We start from the raw sequence: 11240 nt of genomic DNA, 5'->3' as shown, positions 1-11240 counted from the left end.
GCCATCGAATGTGAGCATTTGCCCACTCAAGTCAGTTACGACGGTGAACTGCAGTCAGGTCGAGACCCCGATGAGGATGACGAGCATGCAGATGAGCTTCCCTGAGACGGTTTCTGACAGTTTGTGCAGAAATTCTTTGGTTATGCAAACCGATTGTTGCAGCAGCTGTCTCAGGTGGCTGGTCTCAGATGATCTTGGAGGTGAAGATGCTGGATGTGGAGGTCCTGGGCTGGTGTGGTTACACGTGGTCTGCGGTTGTGAGGCCGGTTGGATGTACTGCCAAATTCTCTGAAACGCCTTTGGAGACGTCTTAAGAGAAATGAACATTCAATTCACGGGCAACAGCTCTGGTGGACATTCCTGCAGTCAGCATGCCAATTGCACGCTCCCTCAAAACTTGCGACATCCTGTGGCATTGTGCTGTGTGATAAAACTGCACATTTTAGAGTGGCCTTTTATTGTGGCCAGCCTAAGGCACACCTGTGCAATAATCATGCTGTCTAATCAGCATCTTGATATGCCACACCTGTGAGGTAGATGGATTATCTCGGCAAAGGAGAAGTGCTCACTAACACAGATTTAGACAGATTTGTGAACAATATTTGAGAGAAATAGGCCTTTTGTGTACATAGAAAAAGTCTTAGATCTTTGAGTTCAGCTCATGAAAAATGAGGGCAAAAACAAAAGTGTTGCGTTTATAATTTTGTTCAGTGTAAGAACTTTCCAAAACTGACCCCACACAAATGAGGGAGACATATTTACCCAACCAAATTTTGATGGAGGAGAAGAGATATTAACAAATAGATTAGTAATTGACTGGTTACTACACTTAATGAAATCAAATTTATCTAAAAACAAATGTTTGGAGACCTTACTTCCTACAGTGTTCCAACAAGTGCCCTGATTTCTGAAGAGAAAAAATGGAGGGCTGAAATCATGTTTTGACTGCCTCAGTGTCTATTTCGTGCAGACTGCCAAACATAACATGTCACTGTGTGATGGACACAAGTGCTATTGAAGCCTGTTTCCACCACTGAATAAAAAAGGCAATTGCGACTTTTTTCTCAGAATTGTGAGATTTAAACTCACAATTGCGAGTCATAAAGTCAGGATTGCGAGAAAAAAACTCAAAATTGTGATAAAAAGGTCACAATTACCTTTATTTTTTATTCAGTGGCGGAAACAGGCTTCCATACTAGTGCTGGATTAACAATATGGATTTCTCGTTTTTAATTGCTGATATGTGTTCTTAATCACAAGATCAGTCTTTTATAGTCTGTGCTGTTTTCTGTTGATGCATGAATTTCACAACATTATTGTTGTGCCTGCCATCTAAAAATCGAAATAAGTTTTGTGCTTTGCTTTTAATATGAAACTAAGTCTCAGCTTTAAAATTCTGTCAATTTTATCATGAAGCACAAACAAACAATAAATGTAGTTTTGGTGCTCTTTAATGTGCCATGACAGATCGCTGTAGCGCCTCAATTCAAACGGCACATTAACCGATCACTACTCTTTACTGCAAGTTATAGCATGAAATAAACATGAATGAACATCAGAATGTATGTTGAAGGAAACCGAACATCTTACATGACAATTGAATGGCTTGTCTGTGGTAAATGTAACGTGACATTGTTTACAAGCTGTTTTACTAACGTCTTTCTGCATTTGAATCACTGATTGAGTGATTACATTAGACATGATACATTTCAGTAAGATGTTACTTAATAATCAACACTTATAAAAACTTTAAATAAAAAGTTGTACAAACATGTAAACTGCACGTAAGGCAGTTTTTATGTAAACTTTTTAATAACATTGTCAGCTAAAAATTTTTTTTTCCAGAAGAGCATTTTGCAAAATATATGAATTATATTACATAAGCGTTATATTTTTACTTAGCCTGTTGTCTTCATTATTTAATGTATGTTTGGATAAATGTCAAAGTTTGTTATTATAGCCGTTTGAATGCTTATATTTCAACAACAAATTGTAGAAATAATTCTGTTATTAAAAAGTTTACATAAAAACTGCCTTATGTGCAGTTTACATGTTTGTACAACTTTTTAAAGTTTTTATAAGTGTTGATTATTAAATATTTATTTTCGGTTTTGGCTTTCAGCTGAGTGCATCCTAAATTTTTGGTTTTCGATCCAGGATTTTCATTTTCGGTGCATCACTAATAAAAAGTACTATTTGATTAACTTTTTAAAGCTCTTTTTGTCAAGAGAAACAAAAAAAATCTAACAGTTGATCTGTTATTTTCAACAACTGAAGTACAGACCGTTATCAACAATTTAGGAATACAAAATCATTTTAAAAGTTATTACAAAAGATTTATTGCAAATTGACACCAGGTTTATGCACAAAAAAACCCGAAAACTGTGATAAGCCACACCAGGCCGTAACTTCTCAGAAGTGATTGAATAAGTGGTGCAGTCTTTCTCCAAACCATCTGAGGCCAAACTTCTCTACCGCAATGGATGAGGGGTGAAGCTTTTAGAAAATTGTCAACAGAAGGACCCTGTGATGGGTAAAGTATCTGGTATGTATGGAGCAGGGAGTAAGAGGATAGATTTGACTGAATAATACTGCAAAGCAAAAGCTGAGAAGAAGCCATGAAAGGGTTGTAGATCTTTAATAAGATCAGTTACGACGCCTGCCCCTCCAGCTCTGACGCAGGGGTGTCTGGCTCTTCATCATTGTAGATGTTCTCAGCCTACACAAGAGAAGTTCAGTCGGAGATTATGACGTTAATACAAAGTCCTAATATCAAACTGAATCAAAAACTACAAATCAATCCACTTTATTAGTGACTTTCATTCCCAAAGGAAGGTAAATCTTTAAAGTGTTGCTGCACTTACCATCTGCCATACTTGCATAATGTTGTCCTCTGACACAGAACAGATTACCCAAGGTTCACTTGGGTTCCAGGAGAAATCCGAGATCTTAGCTGTGTGCCCACCATGAATGAACTGCCAAAACAAATAAATTCAAGTAATCATCCTAGTATCCTCTACTCTGTTATTATATGCATTTTTTTTTTTTGTTGCTGTAAAATATGTGAGTGGATGTCAGTAGGGATGTTATAAAGTTGATACTTAAAAAATGAGTGTTTCTACAGGATCAGTAGTACCATGTATTCAATTGTGCTGAATATATTACCACAAAAATATTAAGCAGCACAACTGTTTTTGACATTATTAATGATAATAAATGTTTGTTGAGCACCGAGAATGATTTCTGAAGGATCATGTGACACTGAAGACTGGAGTAATGATGCTGAAAATTCAGCTTTGCATCACAGGAATAAATTACATTTTAACATATTCAAAAAGAAAACAGCTATTTTAAATTGAAATCTTTTTTTTTTTTTAATTATTACGGTTTTCACTGTATTTTTGATTAAATAAATGCAACCTTGGTGAGCATAAGAGACCTCTTTCAAAAAAAACAGTATAACTTTTGAACAGTATATATATAATAAAATATTATTGATCAATGAATATATATTAATTGTTACATTAACATTTAACCTTTTAAATAAAAGCTGCAATCTTATCATGTGTTTTTGCTGTAGTACTGAAACAGTTAACAAGAATCATGTCATTATGGCTCTATCTGTCAGGTTAAATATTTTCAGCAAGTCCTTCTTTACTCACCAGCAGCTCAGGTGGCCCGTCCTCTGCGTCCTCCGCAGACTGCTCTTCTCCGATTTTACTACAGGACATACATGTAACAATGCAGTCAATATACGTTTAAGGCATTTGTGGATCTAAACACAGTTAGCACAATAAATAGTTCACAATAACATCAGGAATGTGCATTAAAGGGATAGTTCACCCAAAAATTAAAATTAGCCCATGATTTACTCACCCTCAAGCCATCCTAGGTGTATATGACTTTCTTCTTTCAGACGAATGCAATCGGAGTTATATAAAAAAATGTCCTGGCTCTTCCAAGCTTTATAATGGCAGTGAATGGGGGTCGAGATTTTGAAGCAAAATAAAGTGCATCCATCCATCATAAAAAGTGCTCCACTCGGCTCCGGGGGGTTAATAAAGGCCTTCTGAAGCGAATCCATGTGTTTGTGTAAGAAAAATATCCATATTTATCACTTTATAAACCGTAATCTTTAGCTTCCGCTAACTGCCGTATGCGCATTCACGAGAGAGTGGCGTTCCCAGCAGATGACATAGGGCGCAGAGGAAGAGCAAAGGAGAGAGCAAAACAAAACACCGGTCACGAATTAGAAGTACAAAACAAGGTTTTAAAACGTCGGAGACTGTTTTCCTTTGCCATAAGCAAAACTTGGTTCTCTTGAGACTAGCATTTTCTCACTGGAGCTTACACTACGCCTACTCTCTCGTGAACATGCGTACAACAGTTAGCGGAGAGATTTAAATATGGATATTTTTTTCACGCATCGATTCACTTCAGAAGGCCTTTTTTAACCCCTCGGAGCCGTGTGTGGAGCACTTTTTATGATGGATGGACGGACTTTATTTTGCTTCAAAATCTCCACCCCCATTCACTGCCATTATAAAGCTTGAAAGAGCCAGGACACTCTTTATTATAACTCCAATTGTATTCGCCTAAAAGAAGAAAGTCACACCTAGGATGGCTTGAGGGTGAGTAAATCATGGGGTAATTTTCATTTTTGGGTGAACTATCCCTATAAGAAAGAAAAAACGGTCAATTTTCAGGAATGTCCTCAAATCAATTTAACACAACAGAGAGAGTAATAATGCCATACCTCAGATCCCAAACATTGAGGCGTCTGTCTGTGCCACTGGAGGCCAGGATGGTCTCGTTATGGGGAGACCACTGGACCTGTCAAGAGCATCAGCATTATATTGCAATATTCTGTTTACATTCTTTGTGGATGTAATATTGTTCCATTGTAACAGAATTTTGAGTGTTATACTTTGAGTGCTACCTGGAAGATTTCATCCTTGTGTGACTCAAAAGAGTGAAGCTTTAGCTTCAGGTTACGCAGATCCCACAATGCAACAGTCTACAACCAAAAACCAAGAGATCAACCAGTGAGCGTCAAAACTGAAGCATACTTTGGGCTTTACGGGGTTCTCTTCCGCACAGGGAAGGATCTCCAAATCAAAACTTTCCACAGATGTGTGTGCATGTGTGATAATGCAGATCACAACATGTACAGACCTTGTCTGCTGAGCCAGTGGCCAGAATGAACTCGCTGTAGGGGTTGAAGGACAGGCAGTTGACTTCAGCCGTGTGGGCGTCCACAGAATGACTGGGCTTTGCGGTGTTATTGGATCGTGTGTCCCAACTGTAGAAGACAGACATTTATTTCATTGTGTAATCCATCTTAGTTAAAAGTCTCTCTTGCCATTCAAAATTCCTATATTCCATTTCTGCTTCTCTCGGTTTATTAAACATGATTGTCTGTGATAATCTGGCAACCATGCACACCTTGTCTAGATAGTCTTGAAAGTTTGTTGACATGGGGAGGTGTACAACATTCGCATGCAAATGGTAAACAACACACACAACCAATAAAAAAGCTTTGATCATGTCATTTCAGTTATACTTCGATACAGAATATGCCGTTTACATAATACACCATACGTTTGTCCAAATTGAATAATTAAAAACAAGTTTAAATGGGTAAATCTTCTATAAATATTTTTGATTCTTCGTTTTCCTTTCTGACATACTCCAATTCTTGTTAAAACACACTAGACATGCTTATTCTCTGCATTTTTAGCACTTTTTCGGCACTGAGCGTATTGAGCGAGCGGAGCGGAATCTTCAGAAAGGCGCTCTGCGCTCTTAAGGAAATATTACCACTCCGCTCACACTCCGCTCCGCTCACATGCTCTGATTCCGGCACAGCTAACTCACATCATGAGTTTCTGGTCATCAGCCACAGATCCGAACAGCGATTCATGTAGAAGGTGCCAGGACACGTCCTCCACCACAGCTGTGTGCCCTGTGAAGATGGTCTTGGCATCTACTATCTTCCCCTCCTTTGGAACAGCACTGACGTCCCACAGACAGATCGTCTAAAGTTGAACAACAGCACATGATCTTGCAACATACAAGTTTCAAATACAAGATCTTATTATTGTTAACTAAAACTAAAACCACAAAAAACATTTTCATTACTTGAAATAAATGTTAAGTGAAATAAAATAAAATTTACAAAATCCTTATATTTATTTTATTTCAGCTAGTTAACAAGGCAACATTTATCATTTTCATTTATTTTATCTTATACTAAAATAACTAAAATTGAAAAAATAAAAATAAAAACAACACCAAAACTAAAATGAATGTGAAAATAACAAACAAACAAACAAAATCTAAATATTAACAGAAACTATAATAGTGTCTCAATGATACTAAAATAGCACTGCTTTGAATGGGAGATCACTCACATGGTCGTCTGATGCACTGAGCAAGTTTCCACTCAGATTGGGGTTCCAGGACAAACCGTATCCCTCTTTCTGATGCCCCTGCAGTCTCAGGTCTGGACTACACTCTCCACTGGGGTCTGCAAATAGACAACTCACATTTATAATTCAAAGCGAGTGTCTTCACGCATGATTTAATATAAGGCTGCAACAAGTGATCAATAATCATCAACAAATCTGTCACTTTACAGTCGTGAATAATGCATTACTATGGACAAAACGCATCTGAAAAACTCCAGACAGTGAGCTTCTGTGGGGCGTAAGCTGTCCTAAACATAAGCTTCAAACAAACTAGTATTAATTAGTATTAAATAAGTATTTAAAGCGGCTTGCCCTGTTAGGTGCTCTGGCAGACACGTGTCGAGTCTCCATTAAACTTCATAGACTTCAGTGAACAAGTGCCGGCACACCGACAAAGTGCAGAAGAATAAGTATTTTGTTGGACGTTAAATGTATGGAGTATAAATGCATAATAATAATTAACCAGATGATTGAAAATGTAGCTTTTGTTTTTCTTTTTTACTTTAGGCATGTTTTTTGCACAATGTTTGGAATAGTCCACATACATTCACTAAATTGGTTTTTATAGCTTTCAATTTGCACATTTTTTGTAGGACAACATTGGGCAGAATAATGTTTCACTTCTGAAATAAACACCAAAATTTTGATTTTTTAAAGTCAAATTAATCAAAGGCATAATCAGCCAAATCAATTATCAAAATAATTGTTCTTTGCATAATTTACCTGGCTTCTTTGGATCAACTTAAAAACACTGGGGTTCATTCACTAAGAGTGTGTAAGCATGAATTTTTGCATAAAATCTCCATGCAAATGTTTTCAAGAACAAATCATTGTTCACCAATAACTTTCCTCCTAATTGTACAAAAAATAAAACCACGTGTACATAAAAATCACATACTATGGGTGGCCTTATAATTGTATTAAATCTATTTAAATCTAAAATATTTGATCATTTACAGTGAATGAGTCAGAAAAGTTCTGTTATAGCTTGCTCTGTACAACAACACATGCACAGATGTCTGTAATCTGGATCTGCTCGAGGATCTTGCATCTTTCTGACGAGAGCGCATCTTTACAGAGCGTCATGTGTTTTCTGAGTGACGAACGGCTGTAAAGGAAAGGTTGTGCTGAAAGCCCTTATAAGGAGATGGTTGAGGCAAACCTCCTGCACTCGGTCACTCATATTCCAAATCCACTAGCATTAGGACAAGGTTAAGAACAAATTCATGTTTGTACGCACGTGTTGTGAATTAGACAGAATTTTTTTGTGGGAAGATCTTCTGTGTGTAGAAGTACAAAATAATCCAGATCATTTATAGTGAATGAGACCCACTGACCTGGCTTGGATGGGTGTTTGGTGTAGTCAAACACCAGCACGTCAGAAGTGGGGGTCTTGGTGGCGATGATGCAGGGCTTTTGTGGCATGTATCTGGCTCTGTTCACTTCTCCTTCATGGTTGATCTTAATTTCAATCTCGATCTTTCCGCTCACCGATCCAAACCCTCCAAACTCTGGGACATATTATATACAATCATTAATAATGTCCAACGTCTGATCTCTGTCCCAGTTATATCAACTTTACTTAAGAACTCATCAGTTTGTATCATTCCACTGAATAACATTTTTTATTTAGTTACATTTGATATTAAAGGGATAGTTCAGCCGAAAGTCTCATCATTTACTCACCCACATAAGACTTTTGTTCATTTTTGAAACACAAATTAAGATATTTTTTAATGAAACCAGAGAGATTTCTGCCCCTCCACTGTTTTTCAAAAAAACATTGATGCTTCAATATGTTAATAAAGAACCCATATGAATTAAACCGTTTAATCCAAGTCTTCTGAAGAGACACAACTGTTTTACATGATGAACAGATATAATATAGGCTTTTATTCCCATATAAACATTGATCAGCACACAAAAAGCACATAAAATACGGTAAAACGGAAGCTCAAATGTGCTCGTTTTTTCATATGGATTGCTTTTATGTCTGAACTGAACTATCCCTTTAACATCCATCTCAGGTTATAAATGCTAAATACAGGCATAAACAAAATCCAGTCCACATTCTGAGGTTGTTGAAAATGCCTCATATTTGTGAAATGATTCCCTCTCATTCATCAACTGACGTCCTGATCATACCTGCTGAAGAAACACACACATAATTAAAATTTTAGTATAATGACTTCAACGTGAACAAGAATACGAAATCGTCATCTGTTAAGGGTCCGATCAGCTCTTACCTCCTTTCTCACTGTCGTAGAGGGACGTGTCAAACTGAGCATCATCATTAGGGACCTGAACACTGGCGATAACCAAGTGGTTCTGCTCATCCGAAGTGTGTGTGCCCAACCCCAGCCGATGAACCACGTAGTCCTTTCCCTCAGGCCTGCACAATGATAGACAATCATTTATAGAGTCATCTGTTATGTTCAGAAGGTGGAAAGTAGTGCTGGGCGGTATACCGGTTCATACCGAATACCGGTGTCTATTTTTGTTATGATATGAATTTTTAAAATACCGCAATACCGGTGTATGTCACTTAAACAACGTTCGGAACACGACACTGTTTGAAAGGGGTCCCTTTTCACTGTTGCACTGTGGTGAGGGAACAGTGAGAGTACACTCAGAGAGTAACAACAGTGTTACTAAGCGTGAAAGTTCCGAAACTGAAGCTGTAGAACTAATAGAACGTCATGACACAGAAGAACTCATCCACAATATCCACATTGACCGCCACAAATATCCACCGCCCCCTGCCATCAGCTCCCGCATCTCACACACGAGTGCGACTTTAGCACTAGATTTAGCAACTTTCAGACACTTTTAGCGGCTTTTTTCCATAGAATATTCATACTGAAAAACCTAGCGACTTTTTTGGATAAACCTTAGCTATGGTTCAGTTGGAAGATTTCGCCAGTGCTGTCCCGCGAATGCGAGGTCTGACTTTCCCGGAGAAGTGTCACCTCTCTCGGCGTCTGTTCTGTGCAGTGGGCGGCAGAGAAGCAGCGCTTTCAATTGGCCGCGCCACAGCCGACTCGTCAATAAATGCGTACAAAACAGCGTTTCCTAGCACCTGTCGCGTACTGATTGTTTGGAATTATAAATATGAGCGTCATTGAGCAGCATTAACTACACAGAGCCGTTGTTCACTGACAAGCTGCGCTAAACCACGTTCATATTCGCGCTATTTTTTGCGCAGCTCATCAGTGAACAACGGCTCTGTGTAGTTAATGCTGCTCAATGTGAAAGCACGCAGGTGATGGAGATTTACCGCTGATTACAGAACCGTATTTACTGACAAGATGCGCATTAAACATCGCATGCGATTTATCGTGCAGCCCTAGTTAACACCCGGTCATGCATGAAAAAAAAATACCGTCTTGTACCGTGAAACCGGTATAATTTGGAAAAATACCGTGATATACATTTTTGGTCATACCGCCCAGCACTAGTGGAAAGGCTATTCATTAGATTACCTGTTCACATCAGGAAGCCACTGCACCGTCAAACTCGGCCACTCGAGTGCATGTGTCATGACTAGATCGTACAGGAATGGTGTGTTTTTCTTCCAGATCTTGTATTCCTCATTTATGACTCTCTCCTCCACTGCATCGTCGTACACTGAGAAAAGAAAACAGATGGATACATTCAGGGCAAACGCATCCAAATGAACACATTTCACAATAACTGCAATGTGGGAGCGCACTGATTAGTAAAAAGTTGCTTGTATTGTCATATAAAGCAGAAACTGAAATGTAACATGATCTAGCAGTTACACTGCAGCATACGAATGATGGAGGGAAGTCAAGAACAACACAATTTCAACCTGCTTTGAGAAACCATTATTCAAGTCAATAAAATAATTTAATAATATCAGTAGTTTTAACTTAAGTGAACCGTGAGCACTTGGTAAAAACTTAGATTGTGACGCTCATTCATTCTCATGTCAATATGTGGGTCAAATCCATTAGCAGTTTAGGCTAAAGCTAATAAACTCTGCCAAAACAAAAAACACTGCACGTAATTCACTACGCGGAAACTTTACCTTCTTTGTCTGCCATTTCGGCGTGCTTTTCTGCGGGTTAGCCACTGAATGAGCTATGGGGTTTACAGCCAAAAAGCAGAAACAACAGCTTAGTTTGCAGGGGTTCACGCTCACGACCCGCAGCACCAGCTCGCGCATCCCACAAACGCAAATCGATCCGAGCTACCGCTGTCCGATTCACAAGCGAGTCGTGCTTCTGAACCGACTCTTTTTATTACTCAGTCGAACCGATTCATCAATTCACTGACGTGTGACGTCGATTCACACGACGGTTTCGGCGCCGAGTCTCAATTAAAGTGACAGCACACTTTTGATGGGCAAAATAAATATGATTTCACACAAAAAGTGCATGTCTAGTGTGTTTTAACAAGAATTGGAGTATACCAGAAAATAAGATGAAGAATCAAAAATATGTCTAGAAGATTTACCCATTTAAACTTGTTTTTAATGATCTAGTTTGGGTGAAACTAGGTTTCCCAAACGTGGGCTCATGAAGGAACGACAGGGGCTTCACGAGCTTAATGAAAAGCTAATAATTAAATCATACAAATATAAAATTAAAATAAATCATTTTAACAAAAATCTAAATAAAGCACTTTCTACAAAAATTTATTTGATTATCTGCTTGTCATGTGACCATTAACCAATGTCAGGGACATTGGGGGGGCTTCAAATAAATATGTTTGGTGAAAGAGATTCCTTGGAATCCCTGCATTACA

At 38.3% G+C, this 11240-nt stretch overlaps 1 protein-coding gene across 2 annotated transcripts; it reads right to left on the bottom strand.

Annotated features, from left to right (window-relative positions):
• Nucleotides 1-2286: 2286 nt before the first annotated feature.
• On the bottom strand, nucleotides 2287-10717 carry LOC107665850 (histone-binding protein RBBP7-like). 2 transcript variants are annotated; one of them, XM_016456907.1, is made up of 12 exons: nucleotides 10522-10717; nucleotides 9953-10097; nucleotides 8717-8862; nucleotides 7808-7981; nucleotides 6414-6529; nucleotides 5878-6038; nucleotides 5176-5302; nucleotides 4940-5017; nucleotides 4757-4833; nucleotides 3663-3720; nucleotides 2865-2975; nucleotides 2287-2719 (listed from the first exon to the last, which is right to left on the bottom strand). In XM_016456907.1, the coding sequence occupies exons 1-12, from the start codon at nucleotides 10535-10537 to the stop codon at nucleotides 2651-2653; spliced, it is 1278 nt and encodes a 425-aa protein (XP_016312393.1). In that variant the 5' UTR covers nucleotides 10538-10717; the 3' UTR covers nucleotides 2287-2650. The 2 variants fall into 2 exon arrangements, with proteins under 2 accessions (XP_016312393.1, XP_016312392.1); XM_016456906.1 differs by having other exon boundaries at nucleotides 2288-2719; nucleotides 7808-7984.
• Nucleotides 10718-11240: the final 523 nt, after the last annotated feature.

The sequence above is a fragment of the Sinocyclocheilus anshuiensis genome, unplaced genomic scaffold, assembly GCF_001515605.1.
Source record: "Sinocyclocheilus anshuiensis isolate Anshui unplaced genomic scaffold, SAMN03320099.WGS_v1.1 scaffold920, whole genome shotgun sequence".
Lineage (NCBI taxonomy): Eukaryota > Metazoa > Chordata > Actinopteri > Cypriniformes > Cyprinidae > Sinocyclocheilus > Sinocyclocheilus anshuiensis.
This window is presented reverse-complemented; position numbering and strand designations above follow the sequence as displayed.